Consider the following 20,850-nt stretch of genomic DNA (forward strand, 5'->3'; position numbering starts at 1 on the left):
GCAGGTCATGGCAAACTACTGGCGGCTTCAGGAAGAGCAGTCCTGGGAGGAACCTGCAGCTGGCATGAGCTGCTGCAACGCCTCTGGCTGCTGCTATCAGCCGGGATCTGCTTCCCCTATCTCCACATTGCCTGGCTTCCTACCAAACTCCTCTCCCCAAAGTATGCTAGCCAGTACGCAATTACACATTATCACTGGGGTATTATCAGCTGGCGTCTTTCTTTCGGTTTGTTTCTTTATTACTTTGATAAGAAATCCAAATAGCCACTGAAACACAGAGAGCAGGCTGGATTACGTATATGTAAATATCACAGCTCCCCGGACAAGCACAGGGGAGCTTTATTGTCCTCAAAACAGATACTCTGTTCTCTTCAGCTAACAACAGTCGGTAGGGAAGCACTGGCTGCCTCTTGGCATGGTAACTGCAAAATATTATGGAAAGATAAAATTATCTTTTTCAGATCTTATAATGGATTCAATAGTTGGAAATCTGAAACCAACTACCGGTTTGAAATGAAATACCAGGAAGACTTCTAACTCATTGTGTCTCTTGCAAGTTCCTCTGTATCTTCTTCAAGTCGTCCCATGAAGACAAAAGCTCCTCACGTGAATAAAAGTCGTCTTCAGCAAAATCCCTGTTGCATCAAGGCTGACTAGCGTTCTGCCAGTGATTTCATTAATGTCAGAATTTCACCCAGATACCTGCTCCAGCTATGGAGGGAAAAACATCGCATTGGCATAAAAGACACCACAGGGTCTTCTATATACAAAGGCGAACAGGCCAAGTTTTGAAAGGCCGTTTATAAAAGAATAAAATTCTTGATGTTTTACTTTATACTGCAACTTGTTTTCAGATCCACATACAAACCTCCAGACTCCACCAGTGGAGAGTTTGCCATTACCACATAAATACCTGATTCCACGCATTATATACCTTGAAAAAATATCCTTTTCATGGTGCTGAATTTCAAGGATGCAGAGAATTCCTACGTTATTTTTCACAATCCATGTACTGCAATCTCAAAACCTTACTATCCTTCAACCAGCCACTGCTGCTCTGAGACGCTGCAAATTGCAATTAACCAGTACATTCCGTCGCCAGCTTGCTACAGACTAAGCAAGAGCTTTTAAGTCTAATTATGTTATCTAGTAAGCTCCATTAACAGTACAAATAGCTTTGAGGCGCTTATACCACAGCTGCAACTATGGAATATTTCATTAGAATAAGTGCAAAAGGGAAAAGTTGCATTTACTTCGGCAAAATCCCAGTACAGCCGCAAATACACTCGATATTTGTCAAGTATAGGGAGAGTTAAGCGACTTCAAAGTCCGTAAAATATGCTGCTTACCAGCAGCACTTGACAAGTATTTGCTTCCCCTCCGGACCTAGGATCTGCCATCACAGGTTCCTGCTAATAAGGTCCTATTTGAAGGTACCTAAATGAAATGCACACAAACAACGAAATATATGCATCAGCCTGAGTGAGGGGGCTCAGCTTGCACTTCAAGTAACTGCCGTGCATGGTGTTGCCTCCCAAACCTGCGCCCAGAGGAGGTCCCACCACATTCAGCTCATTTACCTGGGCACGTGCCTGGCTCCAGTGGGCTTCCAGCAAGGGCAGTGGGATGAAGAGGACAGCCTTCCTCCTCCCCATCACAGCAGCTCCTCAGCAGGAGGAAGGCAGACCCAGGCATTTCATCACCTTTATGAAGAACACCTCTTGCATCAAAAGGACAGCGAAGCTGTCATCGGGCCAACCTACTGCCATAGCACCACAACAATTTCTTGGTTTATGGAGCTGCTCCCAGTGAGGTGCTCCAGTATCTACATCCGTGCTCCCTAAACATTTTAAATTACAAATTACTATAAATCCCCGGAATTTAAAACCCATCTTTTCACTTAGCTGACAGCTCATGAGTGGCTCTGCAGGTGACTATTGTGGACATATGGACCATGGCCAACAGTCTACAGACACCCACTTGGCCACCACTCATCCAGTTCACTGCTTGCCTTTCGCAGCAAGGGCTTGAAAGGAACGAACTTCTACATACCAAAAAGTTGAGCAGTGAAAGAGGCACCAGGGCTACCTTTTCCTTGCTTTCAGGAAGACAGCCCTAAGTAAGTTTACACTCAGTTCACACGAAGATGCATTTTGCAGCAGCGAAGCCTAGAAACTCTTTAAAAACCTGAAATCTGAAGAACACTGATAACTCGCAGTGAGAAGAGCTTCTGTCCTCCCTCAGATAAGTTATTTGAGACCCAGAACAAGGGTGGCTTTTCATATCTGTGATTGTGGCGTAATACAAAACAGTGCAGTGAGAAAAGATAGCAGTGCTGGGAGCACCCACAGCAACCAGCAACTTTACAGTCACAGGATGATTCCTCCCTGCAAAGCAGGCTAACTCTAAGACAAATGACTTTCACTTAGTTTTACTAGGAGAAAAACAACAAATAAATAGCTCTGTCTTCCCAAGAAGGAAAATAGGTTGTACAGCCAGAAGAAACCCATTAGTTGTGTGAGAATCAGATCTTTTTATGCAGCGAACCCCAGCATGCTACGCTGTTGGTTTGGCCTCTTCCAACACTCCTTTCCAGGCATCCAACAACCCTTTGCTTTTACTAAATGCAGTACTGAAACCTGCCAGAAAGAGAGAGAAAGGGGCTGTTCATAAAGTACCGACTGTGCGCTCCCTGCGGACTGGCAGCACTGACCCTGCCTGCACGCCTGGACCGAAATCCTCCACGGGGAAACAGCGCGCGCGGCCGGGTGCTGCCGGACTGAGCGCCGGGTGAACGGCGAGCTTCTGCGAGGGAAAGGAGCGAGGCAGGCTTTGTTTGCTTGCTTAAAAATAAATAAATAAATAAATCCCCTTTAGAATATGAACAGCAAAGTCTCCAGGGAACAGAAAAAACTGCAAAAACTGCAGCAGCAAAGGCTAAGTAAGTTCTCTGCAGAGTTCAGCACCACTTCAGATCAGACCCCGCAGCACCTTCCCATAAGGGATTTCTCCCCGTACTCTTCCCTGCCTGTTGCTTAAACCTTCGGAGCACGAAGCCAACACGCGCACCAAGCCCATCCACTCACTTCGGGAGCGCACACGCAGCGCTCCGTGCCGACTGCCACATTCCCGTGCGGCTGGAGGGCTGCCAGCTGCCGCACACGTACGTGGGGATACCGGGGGGTTTTGCCTTACCCCCCCCCCCCCCGCCCCGCCCCGGGCAGCAGCTGCCCGCGGTCGCCCCCATCCCGCCCCAGCACCCCCCGTCCCCTCGGTGCCGCGGGGAGGGGGGGGGGGGGGGGGGGCTGGGGCCGCCGCCGCACAATGGCCCCATTGACGGCCCCAGCGCCGCCGTCCCACGCGGGTTTTGGGGAGGGGGCGGCCGGCGGGAGGCACGGAGATGGGCTCCGCGGCACCGCCGGCAGGTGCGGCACTCACCAGGATGCCCATCACGTCTGCCCACAGCTGCGCGAACGCCTCCGAGGTGCCGCTCTCCGCCGGGCCGCCCTCCCGGTCCCGCTCCCGGTCCCGGTCCCCCTCCATGCCCGGCCCAGCCGCCAGCCTCCGGCCGCCGCTCAGCGCCGTCTCCCCGCCGGCCCCGTGCCGGTGCCGCCCCGCCCCGCCATGCCGCCGCCCCGCAAACTTTCCGCTCGGCGCCGGGGCCGCCGGCCGTGCCCCCCCCCACCCCACGGCCCGGCCCCTCCCCGCCTCTGCCGCGCCCCCGCCCGCCGCGCATGGCCGCTGAAGGGCGGCCGGGCCTGGGGCATGGCGGGCGGCGGGGCACGGCCCCACCTGCGTGTGGGGGATGAGGGCGGTGGCTCAGCCGGCTCCTGGGGTGTGGAAGGTTTGGGGGTTTGGGGCTGGAAGCGCCTCGTTTTCTCCAGGGAAGGAGAGATCTGAGACTGGCTGGCTCGGAGGAGGCACCGCTCTCCTCGTGGAATGGTTGTGGGAGCATCGCCTCCACACGTGCCTCCTGCTTCACTTCACTGCCCCCCCGTATTGTAATAAAGTTAAATAATCCCTCATTACAGGCAGCAGTAGGATGCTCCTGCCTCTCAGCCACCAGGCCTGTGCAGGCCCGCAAGCACACGTGTTGAGTAACAGCTCTGTGAGCAAGCAGCAGGCCATGGTGTGTTCATAGTGGTGGTGTGCCTCGTTCAGCTCCCAGGTTGTCTCAAAACAACTCAAAAGCTCCCCCTTGGAGCTGCTATTCACTGGAAGCACCCATCTGTGCACAGGGGGGTGAAAAAGCAATGAATTTAATGGGTACGCAGCTGTCACGCTAGCCAAGCGTTTTAAGTGCTCACATCTAGAGTGGTTTGCGGCACCTCCAGCGTCCCACCAGCTCTCTGTGCTGCGTGCCCTGCGCAGGGCTCTCCTTCCATAGCAGCACAACAGATGACACCATTTGTTGGTGGGACTGAAATAGCTTCTGGAGAAGGCATGAAGCAGCAGTGGGGCGCCTATGTGCTCCTCACCATCTCTCCGCCATCCCAGTCACGCTCCTTTTCTGCCCTCAAAGCTACAATTGCCTGCCTTACTTCGTAGGCCAGCTTGCTCGCACCAGAGAGAAAAAGCTGTCGAAACGCTCCCTTTCCCAGCAACTGCAATGCAAAGCAGGGAAGGAGACTTTTCTAAGCACTGCGTTACAGCTGCTATTGCTGGAGCGGTGAGTGGTGCTTACAGGACAGAGAAGAGGAGGTGCTGGAAACACTGAAGGAGAATTATGCCAAGAGAAAGCGATAAAGAAACCATCAACGCTGTAGGAGTGTGCACATTAGGATGCAGGACAAACTGTGTAATTTGTCATATTACTGACTAGTAATGAGAAATAATGAAAGGCCTGAAACAGATGCAAAATCTCTGCTAATCGACCTTTACACTGCATGTGCCTATAAGCCTATGAAGCACGAGGATAAGGAGTGCAAAGTCTCTCTGTGCTCTGAGATGGCTTGCATAACCCAAAACTGGTTTAATTAGTCAGGGTAATTTACTTAGCGACCCTCTGAAATCCACGTTGAACCACTTGCTGTAGTAGTGCCAAACTACATGCAAAATATCTGAGCAAGGCACACTGTTCACCTCAAGATTTAAATAACCTGGGCTCCTCTTGTGTATACTGTTCTGTGTTATACCATCTTGTATTTTGGAGGCATATTTAAAAAAATAAAAAGCAAGCTGCAGCACAGGGCCTAAGAAACCTCCTTGCTGTGACTCACGCAGGAGTAGATTAAGATCAAATAGGTGCAGCGGGCAGCACTCCTACTGCCTGGTTCCTCCCTGCTGCTGGAAGTCACTGCTCCATGCAAAGATGACTCAACAATTTGCAGAAGCTGGTCCTGAACATCTGCACTCCTCAACCTTGCAGTGCAGGTAACAGGAACTGGGTTACAAACCGCGGTGGTCCAAGAGCTGCTTCCTGAGCCATTAGGTCACCCCTTTTTGTGGCAGCAGCGACTTTCATCAGAGGAGCATGACGCATAGCTGTGGCAGCCTTCCCCTCAGCCAATTGATTTAATTTATCTGAGAGCCAGAGCCTTTGATTTTTGGAAGGGGACACAAAGAAAAAAAAAAAGTCTTGCAAAAATCACTCAACTCCAGGAGCAGTTGCTTTAAGAAACACAGTGACTTGAGCAAATTCCAACAAATCCATGGCAGGTTACAGTAGTTATATCTTCCATGGTTTTGCAATTACAACCCCTACTGCAATTCATCTTCAGACATTCATTCACAAGATGCCACAAGATTTGGTGACTATGACAAGCTAAGACATTACTTCCCCCTTCTCCTTCCCTCAGATAGCCCACCCATACCACATGGTTCCTCTACTTCAATGATGCCAGCATCCTGTAGTAACAAGTCCCAGTGGCATTTTACAAAAAAACAACAACCACCAAACTAAAAAACCCTGCTGCATCAAGAGTATGGGATTTTTCAAACAAGCAGGAGCCCAGATCTTGCAAGGGTTTTGAAGCCCAACTCTGGCTGCAGCCCAGCCTTTCAGGCTTTGGGTTGTTACAACTGCTATTAATTAATTCCAAATTTACTTCAGTTTAGTGAGTTAGAATACAGTTTTCATTTCCATCTTTACCTGTAGTTGTCTAGATAATAACACAAGCATCCACAAAGCACCACGTTTAAGAATTATGATGCGTTGCATCTGTATAAGCTACCGGTCAGAAATAAACCCTAGTCTGAGGTTTTGGGACACCTCTCAGGAGCTCTGGCCAGGCGCTTACCATCGGAAGTGGTGGGAAAGCAAAGCAGTGTCTGTACCCCCACAGGGCAGCGATGCTGAAGCAGCGTCCCGGTTCATCGGATGTGCAGTGTGTGTGCTCATGGTTGCACTGACACGCACCCCAGCGCACAGGAGGCCCTTCCTCTGCACCCGTGGTGACAAAGCTCCCCGGGGCTGTTCCCCTGCCACGAAGCTCTACGCGGGAGATAGAAGTGGTCGGCACGGTACGGGGACTGCCTTCGCCCAGCACTGGTGGAGGCCCTGTGCATGTGAGTGTGTCCTACTGGCACACCATCAGCTGAACGTGGGCGTGCAGTAAGTTTCCCACATCTACGTGCCAGACAGGATTAGCGAACTTGGAGAGCGCTCCTGTGTTCAAGGTAGATGGGCTTTCTGCTGGAGGGCTAATCAGAGCAGGAGCCCAGCGCCAAGTTAAGGTGGCTGTGGAGAAGCTTGTCTTTCTCCCTTCTTCACTGAGGGCTTAGGCAGCTGGCCTTCACCAGGTCACACCATCTCTGTAATCATTTCTTCACAAGCACAAGCCCCAAACACAAACCTCTAAGTCATTAAGAGGAAGGATCACTATCTCCCTCTCCTACAGCAGTGTACATCATCTCACCACAGCGTCACACAAAAAAATGACACCATGGTTTCAACAAGGCATTTAATATTCAAAAAAAATATGCATCAAAATAAACTGGGAGAGATGACAAGTATAATCCGAACTGGATGCTCACAACTGCTTGCAACTGTGTAAGAGACTTCTAATCCAGGAAATCTGTACCACAAACAACCCCGAGGACTTTGATATCACTTGTAAACTACCTGCAAGAGTACATAAGGAAAGACCGAGTGCCTTGGGAAGTGGATTGTGCCCCACAGCATAATGGACACCAGACTTCATGGGATCCTGACAGATGACCCCAGGGAAGCGACTTCACGCTCAGAGGCCTGACAATTAACCCCGCGTGCACAAACAAAACACAGGAGGTTTCTCAACACCACCACCCTGCCCAGTATATCAGGTCTACATTGGAACATCAAAGCTTCAGAGAACTAAATAAACAAGCCCTTTTATGCACAGAGCATAGGTGCAGGGGGAGGGAGAAGTAAAATTCCAGCTAGTCCCTACAGAACTAGCCCTAGAACTGTCTTAACACCAGCTAATTACAACGCAACGCTCTATTAGCAGCGATTTTATCGCCTTTCAGCTCTCTTCCTCTTCTCCCTTGGCGGGGAGAAATCGAAGCATGCAGAGTTTCACATCACAGCCTTTAATTTACACAGCAACCATTACCAGTTGCACGCTCCATCCCATATGCTTACCAGGATCCATACTGTAACAAGTTTATTTTTTTGTCCTCATTATTATTATTATTATTTTGAAAGTACTTCTGAAGTGTCATTTCTTTTAATTCTCACCTGTTACTTTATTTTTAAAAGTATTTTCCTTAAGAATCATATAAATATGGTTATTATTCCTGGCAGTGGGGTGCCTTGAGAGGGAGGGCTCTGTGCATCACCCAAAGGAGCCAGCAGCTGTTCTCCAGCAGAAAGCAGACATGCTGGCAGCCCTTCCAGAAAGCCTCTGCCATGGGGCAGGATGGATGCTGCATATCCAAACCATCAGCAAGCAGGCCGCTGCTCCGTGTCAGATGCTCTTGGTACGTACAGATGTAAATTGCAAGAGACAGATCTACAACGCGCATTTCCTCATCAGACTGCTATGCGCTCATGAAGCGATCAAGTTTCAGCATCCTCTGCCAGTTAGATAACTGCAGAAACTGTTCCTAATTTTAAAAGCAGGGCAAACAATACTTATCCAGTGGCTTTAAAAATAGACCGTATTTGGACTAGATACTCTTCGCCGTACAGTCAGAAATCATTATTTATTCCTTTAGAGGCTTAGCTGTCAGCTCCCGCTGCTGTTGGCAGCGGGATGAGTACAGAGCATCGTGTCGTGTCGCTACAGCAGCGGTGCCCAACACGAACCAGATGGAGTTAAGGCTGTATAATTCTATCAGTAGAAAGCAGTTATGAACAATAAATTGCTTTATTCTGGTAACAGTCTGAGCTCTCTGCGTTACACCACACCCGTCATTCCCCTAGATAGCAGTACCCTATTAGATTAAAAAATAAGGAGGGTGAGACACATGCCCAGGGAAGTCATTCCTGCGGTCTTCACACCGAGGGCTGGCACCACGCTCTGCAGACATGCAAATATTGCTTGGTTTGGCAGACTTCAGTGAAAATACGGTGGCTGTCGCTCTGTGTGACAAATCATATGAGGAAAATAAACCTATGCCTAGCGCTCAGTGAGAATTACGGCCCCTCTGGAACAATACCTTCCGAGCCGCAAGGAGAAGGGGAAGGTTCACATCCTCTCCTCCTGCACGCAGGTGTGCTCCACAAAGGCCCCTGATACCCTGTCTGACCTCCTTGGGCTGCATGGAGCACACCACTGTGTCCCTTAGCCCCAGGCATGGCACTCACCTCTCCGGCGTGGGGCACACGCGTGTCCCAGGGACACCACAGCCACGCTCCCACATGGGCGCATGGCTCAACGCTCCACAGCCACCCGTAGATCTGTGCTCCATCCACCTACCACCATGTCAGGCACTGCCTGAACGATTCCCAAAAGACACTCTTGCTTCTTTGTATTATTTACTTCTGCCTTCTCCACCCAAAATCAGCATCCCCGCTTCTGCATGGGGAAGATGCCTCTGATACTTTGTTTGGAAAATATTCACTATCAACATTTAAATAGCATTAGTTTCCTAATAGTATTTTTGCAGCAGTTTTTACAAAATGCTTTACAAGTCTTAATTAACTTTTCAGACAGGAGTTCGGCATCCTTTGGGATGTCTGGGGTAGTCTCCAAACTCTAGTTCACAAGAACTTGCTCAACTTCTTGTAGTCTTTTCGTAAGCATCTGCTACAAAAGATGCATACAACTATTTTTTTTTTTTTGTGAGAGACTTACAAAATCCACAGAGACAAAACTATTTAGCTCTGTGTCCTTTGGCTGCTCTTATTCCAAATAATTTTAGAACTGGGGAAATGAAAGAAGAGAAAAAGGAAGCCTCAGGACTGGGAATAAGACCTAGGCCTCTCTTTTTTTTTTTTTTTTTTAAATGCGGTGTCCTTTGACTCCTTTGTTGAAGCTCTTAGTAAGAAAAAGAGCCTGATGATCTCATCCTAAAGCACATGATAAAACCAGCCAAGAATAAGGTACAACTTAGCGGCATGTGATAGCTGTGTATTTCAGAGATGCTCAACACTGACTCAAAGATCACACCAAGTCAGCTGTGGCAGGGTGGGAGGAGCATGCGGAGAGGCGGCCAGCCTCATGCAGTGACCCGCTCCTCATGGCCAGCCCCAACTGTTAAGATGAGAATAGATACACCTCAAGGATATTTTCCCTTTCAAAGGGAGATGCATTAAATATCTTTCCTAAGAGTAATACTTCCTGAAAAACAAAGCCCAAGAACTCCCGTTAAATGTATCATTGCAAAAATAATTATGAAGTGCAAATACAGACCTGGAAAAAAAAATGTTATCTGCTTCTTATCAAGGAATAGATAAAAATTTACAGAGCTGCCCTTGGCAAAATGTTACACTAAAGCCCATGTGGCACAAACACTCCAACGGCAGAGACTTGCAATAAACCAGAAGATAAAAGGCTGTTTGGGTTTTCTTCCAGAGCAGAGCACTTCCACCCAAAAGCTCCCTGGCACACACCTCCCCCACGCTCCACTGAACATCCATTCTCCAATTTACTGATTAAATATCATCCCCAAACCTAACAAAACACAACTGATTTCTTCAACTGCTTCTTTGAAGGTTAACACACCGCCCCTCTGAACGAGCAGCAACCCGACCCTAACAGAAGCCTGACTTTCGCTCCTGCAAGACCCAGTACTGAGCTCAGACTTTGCACTTTTTAAGCCTATCTTCCATGTCACGTGGATATTTTATTAGCAAAGGAGTAGGTGGACCTACTTAATATGGAAATAAACCAGCAAAGAAAAAACAAAACCGAACAACTCCTGTCTGATGACCTCAGCTAGCTACAGATCACAATAATAGACCGGTAACCAGATGTGGTTATTTGATGCTTGCTCACAAATTACGTCAGCCTAGAGCCAATTCTCCCTACTGCTACCACTGAGCAGAACACGCTCACTTCAACCTCTTCTTTCAAAGTCACTTTCTGCTGCTAGGACAACTCCTCCTCCGTTACCAGAGCTTCTCCTCTCACCTCCATCCCTGGAAACAGCTCGGCATTATCAGTCTCCGACAGATGCAAAGCACCCCCTGCTCTCATCTTCTCTCACTTTCAAAGCAGCTGACCCACCTGTCCTGCTAAATGCCTCCTGCCCGTGCCCCAACGTACCAGATCAAACCAAAACACGGGCATCCTCCCCGTCTCAGAGCTGCGCCCTTGGGTTGGCTGACCTGCACACCACCCACTGAGCCCAGACACCTAAATTAAGAGGTAATTTATGGAAAAGCAAACAGCAGCTGGCTAGCAAGCAGCAGGCAAGCAGTTGTAGTACACGTGGTGCCGCAATTCCTGTTGTAATAACAAGTGTTCAAAACCTCACAGATGTCAGGAGCCTGAAAATTACACTTTCATTTAAATATAATGGAATTTTTAAAGTAATACTTTCGGAGTGCTTTAGCTTCAATTGTCTGAATCATCAGGGTGCACTTAGGTCACGCTCTTGTACTTTTACTGGAAAATATTTACATTTCTATCATAAAAAAACAGCAGCAAATTGAGGTTTATACTTCACTTGGCTCCAGGTGGTAGGATGTTAAATAAATCATCAGGCTGGTGACGAAATCAGGAGCATTCACAAGACTGTGACAATGCAGTCAAGATGATAAGTATTTGTTTCAGCTGTGGCTGTAAACACGGACATGAGCCTGATTCACAGAGCCTGTGCTCTCTCCTGGAGGAGCCTTTTTCTTCACTGCCTTGCAAGCTGTACAATCATTCAGGAGCCTCTCTCTCAAATCAGTTTCAAATTGCCATGGAAAAATATACTAAAACCCACTCTATGCTCACTCACAAGAATTAACGAGGAAGTGGAGAATCATAGCCGACCCGTACATTTTATTTTCCCTACATTGTTAATGACACACCTAATGTTTCACCCCATAAAACTTCATTAACAGAGGAAAGAGAGAAACATTTCTCCACACGCAGGCACACCTGAAGATCTGGAAACCGTGCGTTTTACACCTATAAATTCACGGAAGGGGCACGGGATGCTTATTACTTGTGTAGCACACCGAGGTGGAGAAGAGGAGGGAGAGTAATTCCACAGAGCAGCTGCTTCCAGTTAGGGCAACCCAGCTGGAAGGCAGAGGTGGCTGTCAAAATAATTAAAGTGAGGAGAAGCCGTCCATCTGAAACTGCAGCTTTTAAGCACTGGCCAACCCACTTCCAAGATGTAATAAAAAAAGAAGAAAAGTAAGCGAGAGAGACAAGTGGAAACAGGCTTAGGTATTGCTGAAAACATACCTCCGAGCTATTCTCTCGATAAATATTTTGGGAAGTTTCTGAACAGAAGGATTATTGTTACTGTGGTGCTGTGAGTGGGAGGAATTTACCCTCTACAACTCAACCAACTGCATCGATGATGATACAACAGCCCTCGAGGGCAATGAGCTAACGACGTTGGCTCCGCGTTGATGAAGTTTTACAAGGAAGTCATTTTGTTTAAGTACATGTAGAGTAGGCTGGTATTGCTAGTTCTCAGAAAAATGAATCTTCATTTGCGAGGGTTTAATAATTAGGCAATTCTGGTTGAAGATGGCCAAAGACATTTCTGCAGTTCAATGCGTATCCTGTGGGCAACATATGCCTAGCAAAAAGTAATCGCAATTTGGCTTTTTAGAAGTTACCGATGCACTTAATCCCAGAATTGCATCACCCATTCCTTTTGACTTCTGGGGGAAGATGTGATTTATGAAAACAAACAACCATTGCTTGGCTAGATGAAGGTTAAAGGGACTGGAAAGGATGCAGTGATTATCTGAAAGTATGAAGGGTGTGTAAACTCCAAGGGGAAATCAGATTGCTGAAGAAAGCTCATGAGGGTGTAACTCGGGGCAGTGAGATAAATGTATGTGTTTTTAAGCTCTGAAACATTGGCTCCCAAAACGATGACATTATTTGTGTATACAAAAGGAGATCTGGTCATTTCAGAAGTCATCCCTATTTGTCACTGAGGACAAAAATATGTAAAAGTAGACTGAAAGGAATGAAAGAAATTTGCTGCATTGGTGAAGGGAATATGAGAAATAGCACCAGTAACTCTCTATCTTGGTGGCAAGCCAGGTGACCTTCTGGAGTCACAGTATATTATCTGCCATCTCCACCACCAAGAAGGCAGCAGCAGGGGTGGTGAGCCCACAGGGCTCTGGGCTACAAACAATCCATGACTTAATTTCACATGGCTTGGAGCTACATACATTATTTTGGGTGTTTTCATTTTAAGGTGCATGCTAACTGGGCAATTGCCTAAGAAGTCTGAAAAGCCTGTGTGGCCCTTAAGTTTCCACTTAAATCTGCTTAGGATTCCTCAGCTGATCTTAATTACATATGTGCCATTTAGGGAATATGTAAAAATGTGGTAAGATACCAGCAAGGTATTGGGCCTCATTTAGACAATTTCCATTATTCCCCAGCTTCCTTTTTTATCTATGTATATAAAAATTTTTAAGCTCCAGGAGATAAAAATATTTCTTATATTGTTTATAATTATTTATTTATTTTTATATGTAAACAGCATGAGCAGACATTGTTAGGAAAAGACTGCATTTTGACTTGTAAAAGAGGCAGATTCCTTACCTCCTAAAAGCATTTTCCAAATGTTGCAATACCTTTTCATCTTCTAGCATTTTCCAGATAACATTATAGTAACAGACATGGACTTCCCATATTAGAAAGGAAATATAATTGTTCTCCTGGGTAGTTACCTCAAACAGCTTTCAGTGTATCAAACGTGACTTAAGCTTATGCCTTCTGTTGCCTGTACTTGCCCAGCTATTATTCATGTTTGTCCTTGACCAGAAAGGAATGCAACCAAGAGATCAGGACCCAGTTATTCGCAGCACCCCCAAACACACACAATAGTCTTCTGATCTCTACCGTGTTCAAATGCATCCGAGGATTTTGGCAGGGGAGAAGAAGCAGTTTTAAAATCTTTCAGTGCTATTTCCCAAACAAATGTGTATGTATTGGTAACAACGGTAGAACAGCTGAATTGTTGTTACATGGGTGTATGAGCAATGACTGTAACAGGCTCCACATGTGACAGACAATTCATGTCAGTGTCAAAGAACTAAACAGTGTTAGAGGCTACTTAGTGTGCTTGGTGGTTTCAAATAAGCTTAACCTGATCACATTTCCCCACCAATCCCCTGGCTTGGCTTTAAGATACAATGATCTTGGCAGTAATATTGGCTGCTGCCTCCCTCCATCCCGGGTTCTCACTCCCGCACCGCAGTAATTACAAGGGAGAACCTGTAAAGAGGAGAGTTCAGGAAGGCTGAGGGAGGGCGAGTACAGGACTGGAAAGATCATCAAGTTACATAACGCTTTTTTTTTCCACCCTATTATCTTGTACAAGTTTAAAACAGCCAAATGGATTTGTCAAGAATTAATTGTGTCAAATCAATCTTATTTCCTTCCTTGGAGGATAATTGCTACTGGATGAGAAGTAGCAGCAGATGGAATACAGATTGAATTTAATAAGGTTTCTACCTTATTCAGCCCGGTCAGCTGAGATACCATTATAAAGTGGTGTACAACTGTTTGAAAAAAAACACATTCAGAGATTAGTTTTCAGTGGTCGGCGGCCAAAGTGAAAGAATATATTGAGTGGGGATCTGTTCTTCAATATTTTAATTAACGGCTTGGCTGGTATGATTGAGGGCATGCTCACTAGATTTACAGATGACAGAAAGCTCAGAGAGCTTGAAAATAACCGCTGAACATGAATCCAACATTTTGTCTTGTTGCAGAGCAGTAAGGTTCAGAGCAGAGCGTACCAGCACAGCCAGCAGGATGCACGACTGCATGCCTGACGTGGAGCGATCCCTGCTTCGCTCACCAAGCGTGAGCCCCAGCTGCAGTCCTGGGTCATGCTTTCACCTGGCATGCACTAGACATCAAGACACGACACGGACAGACTACTGGGAGAAAATGGAAAGGGCAGCCCCATGAACGAGAGGCCTATGAGAGGAGATTGGAAGGACTGGGATGCTTTAGCCTAGACAAAGGTTGCCAGAGAGTAGGATAATCATTTTCAAAAATGGAAAAGTTCCCTCCACTAAGAGGGAGAATAAACCTCTCTATCTGTTGGGGTTAGGGCAAGAACGAACAGGTTTAATTGCGGCAGGGGTGATGTCAGGTTAAACGCTGGAAAAAGCCATCTAACTGCAAGGTTCATACAAGTAGTGGAATTGATTGCCTGGGGTCAGTGTGGAGCCTTCATCACTGTCTAACCTGTTCTTGAGAGCCTCCCAACAATCATTTTGGTGCAGCTGAATCTGCTCTGGGGCTTGGAGCGGGCTAAATAACCTCCTGAGATTCCTTCCAGTCTTTTTATTTTCTTAATACTTTCTTGTGTTTGTTTTAATTCTTTGAAACCAGACTGTGAAAGCCCCATGTACAGCAGCCAGCATTTATTCAAAAGAATATCTGAAAGCCATTCATGCCAAAAGGCCAACGTACAATGCTGCAATTTATGTATTTTGCTGAATTAGAGCCTAGAGGTATCAAGGATACCACAAAGGGCATTGAAATGCTTTGTGTACTAGTGCTACAGGAATGAATATTGATGCCTGGAGAACTGGAAATGCTGTGATTTTGATAGTGACCTGAAGATCGGTCCCAGACTTTGCTACCACCTGGCCTGCTTTTAGTATTGCCATTTGCACAAGACGTTTGAATGGCCGTGGCAGCGTGTAACTGATATGATCGGGGATGACAGTTGCCAGAGGGACAGGCTGCTGCACCAGGGAGCCAAGAATCCCAAACTTAATACTCTTCATAAGAATAATCCTAGAAATTACAGCTGCTCGAGGGCAAGGGTTTTGTTAGTTCATATGTACTCCAACTGAAATGCATTAAATATTTGTTTGGGTACTCCTACCTCTCTTGGTCTTAGCCAATGACAACCACCACAAAACGCAGCCTACCTGCCTTTCCAAACATAAAATCAAGCCTGGTTTCTTTACGGGAGCGATTTCTGGGGAAGCATAGCTGCCTGTTGGAACTTAAATGCTAGAAACACATTGCAAATGTGGTTTTCCTGTGTAAACCACGCAGAAGTTGCACTCAAAACAGTTATTCTGCTTTTTTCACATGAGACTTGAGCATGTGCAGGACTTGAACGTGTTGTTGGTGTGCTGAGATTTGCAGAAATGATTAGGACAGCTACCTTCTTCTCTGAGACCTCCACAGGCACCAGACTTTTGGAAACCAGATCCCCACTGAGTCTGAAGTCCTCAAACTGGACATTCGCAAAGTCACTCCTTTGGGAGCTGTGCAGAGAGAAAAGCCAAGGACAGACAGACGTGTGCATTCGCACAGCTCCAGAGACTGCGTTGCACAAACGTCGTCACACATTTTGCATCTTTCAACTCCATATGTCATTATGAAATTGCATATAGAAACAGGACTGCTATTTATATAAGAATATATGCATACAATAACATCTAGGACTGCGTGTATACATAATACAATGTATGGGAGGCAAGCCAACAGCAAGTGACCAACCATCCAAAACAGAAAATCCAGCAGCAAGAAATTATTTCCCTGGGTTGTGAATCCCCAAAACCTTCACAGGCCAGTTAGAGAGTGTAGCTCCCACTTTTCACCCAGCAGTACATATGTTAAGTGCATTGCTTATGAGGAGAGAGCCCTCTCCGCAATCCCATGGCCCACACTTTCTGAGGAGGGACGTGTAGAGGGCGTTATTAAGGTTCTGTCAATTGGACACAAGGCTGAAATGACATCCCATCTGCTCTACAAATGTCAAAGAGCTCGTAGCACCTGTCTGGGGGAAAAAAACAGGAGCAAGAGTTTACCACAGGTTCAGATACTCCTGTGAAACAAAGGGCTCTTTGTGCTAGTGCTTTCCATAGCAAAAGTCCTTTGGAAAGTTTTGGAATATTTTTTGCAGTAGTATTTTATGTCAGTGGATGAAAAAAACCCAAGCATTCACACCCTTAAATGTCAGAGTGAGTTTTGCTGTAGCTTTGCAGGTGCAACAACTGTACCAAAACCACGAGTATGAAAACATATCTGCCCTCCCCCTCGCTCCCCTCCCCGCTCAGTACAAGTGTTTAAAGAGGACCAAAGCTGGCAACTTACCCTTTAAGTACTTCATTTCCCTGCCAGAAGGGTCTAAAGCAGTTCCTAGCAAATTCTGGGTTTGTACATTGCAAACAGTACGATGTGAGCCATAAATCTCCTAGTCGCTTCCCCTGCACAAGGGTAGCTTCTGAAAGAAACAGAGCAGCTAGAAGTTCCCTTTCTCCCTTCCAATCCAGACAGGAACAGGGACGAGTCAGTCCCTTCTCCACACTGCATTAAAGAAAGACAAGGCCTCCCTCAAAGTCCCTCCACTACCTTCCTGCGCCCTCTCTGTTGTAGCTGCTCGTGCTTGATTTAAACTGTCCGAGAAGTACTCCAATTTGCACAAGAAATGGAAAATGAATGTTGACAGGAATATAAAGCAATAACCACAGCTTCTGAAATAAGCTTTTTCCTTGGTATGGCTATCATCTATGTTAAAAACAAATGGCCGTGATCTGAAATCATCAGTGCTTTGACTTTATCCTAGCTGACAATTACCTTGGCAACTGTGAAAGGGAGCTTTCTCTTTCCTGAGCAACTTGCTCTCGCTGCCTGAACTTCCACAATGCCAGCAGTCCACAATCTGAGATGTTAAAACTCTTGCGGTAATAACGAATGACAATGTTACCAAAGTCAGAGCTGCCAAAGTCAGAGGAACATGCCTAGTAAAATGGGAGCTTTTGTCTACGCATAAGGCTCTGGAAAGTCTAGAAATAACTAATGCAGAATAAATCCAGGAACAGGAAATGACAGGTACTGGAATCATGATCAAATGTTTCCTGACAAGTGTTTGCCCAAGTAGATCTTTTCTGTTGTTCTGTTTTCTGAATATGTTTTGTTACTTTTTAAATATTACTTAGCATTTAGCCTGTATTTAGGGTCTACTACAGAAGCAACTGGGCACCTCACCTACAGAACAAGCTCCTCCTTATTCTACTAAACACTTTGTACAGAGTAAAGGAATTTACACGCTGCATCTGAGTCAGAAGGTGAAGATGCCCAGAGACGACGTGATTTGCATTGGGAAACTTGGCTAATCAGCAGCAGCACCAAAGAGGAAATCGGCGTCTTCCTGAGTCCCAGTCCAGGGACTGCTGGCTGTACTTGGCATGCTGTAAATAGCCAGGGATCAGCCCAGGCTGCGCATCACATGCTCCATGAGTCTAAGGAAGCAAAGATATCTTGGAAATTAATCAGGTTTGCTCGGCATCTTTCATACAACCAAGCATAACAGAAATAAAGCTGTTAAAAACATTACAGCGAAACCCACAGAAAACACCCAGCAGTAAGCAGACGCTTACAGGGGAAATGCTCTGCAATAAAGCCCCAAATCATGTGAAGACGTGGGAGTGTTTGCTGGAAAGCAGCACTTCTGTACTACAAAGTGCTCACAAGATGCAGAGTTTCACAGGAAACTGAACTGAATTATCAAATGTTTTGGAGGTGAAAGCAGAGCCTTTTTGTAAGGAAACTGGGCATGTTAGAACTAGCAGATGGCAGAAATCCAGAGAACTTTATCAGCACCACGACTGGAGGGGAGGACAGTGACAGGTGGTCAGATTTTAATTGTATTTACCATGAACAACTGTATTAATTGTAGAAGCTGGCCCTATATCATAGTGACCATTTGCTGACAGTACTAAAGATGAAGAACCAGGGAACATTCAACCACAACCAAGCTAATCTACGTTTATAAGAATCACAATGATAGAATTTTATCTGTCTTCATTTCAGGCCCTCAGACCTTTCTGGATTTCATATTACCCTTCCCTATGGAAAACTCTACGCCAATATGGTGAAAGGGGAGAAAGAGGAACGAGACATTTAGAATGACCTCACTATTGGAGTCCCTCCCCTGCTGATATCAGCGGAGGAAACAAATTGCTTTTGAAACCTCCACAGCCAGTCTTCACTGCTGAAATAGAGAGCAGCAGCCTTCCTCAAGCAGCAACCTAGGTAACACACACTGTGACTTCACCAGCAATCCCTAACGCCTTATTTCTGCAGCGGTGATTTTCAGCTTGTGGTTGACGGACTTCTGAGGCCTCATTAAGTACCTTAATGAAGTCCTTGTAAAGCCATTAAGAAAACGTCTTAGTTTTTAGCAGCTGTAAATTCGCCACGCAGATTTGCACTGACGCAATTTAGGAATACATAAAGGTTGCAAATCGCTTCTGCTGAGCCTCGACCGCTCTGAGGCGACGAGGCGGGAGGTCGGGGACGAAGCAGGCAGCTCGCACTGCCATGTCCTCCCCGCTGGGCTCAGCATGCCCAGGCTCTGCCGCCTCCTGCGGGGCAGATGCACCCCTGGCCATGCTGTCGGTGCCAGGCTCTTCTCGCCCCTGGTTTCGTGCTCACCTGTCATGCTGTGAGACTTGACACTGCAGCTGCCTGGCCCCCATCCGGCACGCTGCTGGGGGTGCCCCAGCAGGCACAGTGGGCCCAGCGCTCGCAGCCCTGGGGCCTGACTTGCAGTGCTCGCCCTTCCCTCCCTGCCTCCAAGCAGAAGCAGAGAGGTCCCCAGGCCCCGGAGGAACAGCCCAAGTAGGCAGGAGGGGAGCCCGGAGCCTCCCAGCCCGAGCGGGAAGCCAGAGGGAAGTGCTCCTGCTCCTCTCCGTGGTGCGCAGCCACCTTTAGCCACCTTCTGGCCTCCTTCTGGAGGGCTTCTGGAAACCAGAAGCTGCTTCTGCTTCTAAAACCAGAGCAGGATGTGCACAGAAACCAAACCATGGGTTCCTAGGGAAGGCAGCACAAATTTAGAAAACAAATGGGCACATGGGAGAAAGTGTGGGGGCCTACCGAAGCATCACCTTAGAGCCTACCACACCAGTGTAAAAGAGCAGCCAGAAAGAGAGGGGCACACACGTGTGTGTGCCCACACAAACACACGCTGGGGATGAACGTGCAGCCATACAGAGTACGCAGCTGAGTGCTTTGACTTCTTTGATCATGGGATAATGGCTCCACGACAGATTCCCTGCTATTCTGCCGTTATCCATCTAGTGAAGAAAGACAAAAAAACAACAAAGATGGTGACCTAAATTCTCCCCTCTCAACCAAAACAATGTCAAACAGTGAAAACCCAAGGAAGTGATGGAAAGGAGGAAAAAAAGAATACAAACTGAGAAGAGGGGAAGAAGGGAGACGAGGTAGTGGGGTTCACTGTAAGGTCACAACAGGGGAAAGAACAAATAGCAGCTCAGTGTGGCAAATGTATTAAAAGCCTGCGTGCTGCTAGAAGAGGTACGAGGCACAAAACAGGAGGAACTAGAAGTCTTAATGCTTAATAAAATGCTTAACTTAACTGGCACAACTTCAACTTGTAGAGCATTCACACAACTGAAATATTAATACAGAGGGGTACAGCTTGTAAGGGAATGACAGGCAAGGGAGAAGCCTGCATTTGTATTTTGAAGGTATCTCCACTTGTTGCACTCTGGAAAGACATGGCAGAAAGCCCCGTTGAGAGTCTGGGGGCATTAATAAGAGGGGAAAATAACCAAGGTCTGGTACTGTTGAACATCTATCACAGATAACCAAATCAAGCATAAGCCAGGGTGAGTGAGGATTGTTTCTGAGTGGTATCCCATGGAGCTGCTGGCAATCAGAAAGGCTTACCCACCCAAATGCTACCGAGACAAAAAAACCACAGGCTACCAAGCTCACCTTTGATGTGCAAGTTAGGGAAAGTGGCTCAAGGTGGTCACAGCAGATGCAGCCTGGGTGTGAACCAGGGAGAGAAGCCGAGCCCGACCCCCTCCCCGGGGGACCTTAGCCACGGCATGCCAAAATCCTCCTGGCACAAGTCTAGCGAGCCCAGCACCAGAGATTCAGGCTCACTGATACAGAGGTTTAATGTTGCAGAAGACAGAGAAGAGGCAAGTAAATGTGCACCTTATGGGTTGTGTTTCAATGAGACCCCGACCAGCCATTCGGTCTGACCTAAATTTACAGTAAATATGCTTGGGAACAAAGAGTCACACGTGCTGTTTGTAAGCATTTCAAGACCTTATGTTCACATGCCTTTGTGAGAAACAATCAAAATCATTGTCAAATAAAGATAATTTTCTTCAATAATATGATACTATGCATGCAGATAAGGAGGGGCAGAGAGGTATCTCCAGCCTCATTGGGTTCCTCTTGCTCCTTCACGTAGGATATTCATTAAGACAGTGGTCTACATGAAAGTATCAGGGCTGGTGCATGGCAGGGAAACCATCTCAAAGAATAT

The 20,850-nt window shown here is 46.8% G+C and overlaps 1 protein-coding gene across 10 annotated transcripts in view; it reads right to left on the reverse strand.

The window, feature by feature from the left end:
- Positions 1-20,850, reverse strand: part of LOC118244027 (SAM and SH3 domain-containing protein 1-like) — a 562,909-nt gene that overhangs the window by 120,158 nt on the left and 421,901 nt on the right. For 2 of the 10 annotated variants that reach the window (XM_035538698.2, XM_035538697.2), the window contains exon 1: positions 3,439-3,599. The exons of 7 other annotated variants lie outside the window; for them this stretch is intronic. In XM_035538698.2, the coding sequence (XP_035394591.1) occupies positions 3,439-3,543 (105 nt within the window). In that variant the 5' untranslated portion in view covers positions 3,544-3,599. Of the gene's footprint in view, positions 1-3,438; positions 3,602-20,850 lie in introns of those variants that run through there. One more of the 10 variants, XM_035538694.2, reaches the window with a different exon arrangement.

This window comes from Cygnus atratus, chromosome 3 (assembly GCF_013377495.2).
Source record: "Cygnus atratus isolate AKBS03 ecotype Queensland, Australia chromosome 3, CAtr_DNAZoo_HiC_assembly, whole genome shotgun sequence".
NCBI classification, from domain to species: domain Eukaryota; kingdom Metazoa; phylum Chordata; class Aves; order Anseriformes; family Anatidae; genus Cygnus; species Cygnus atratus.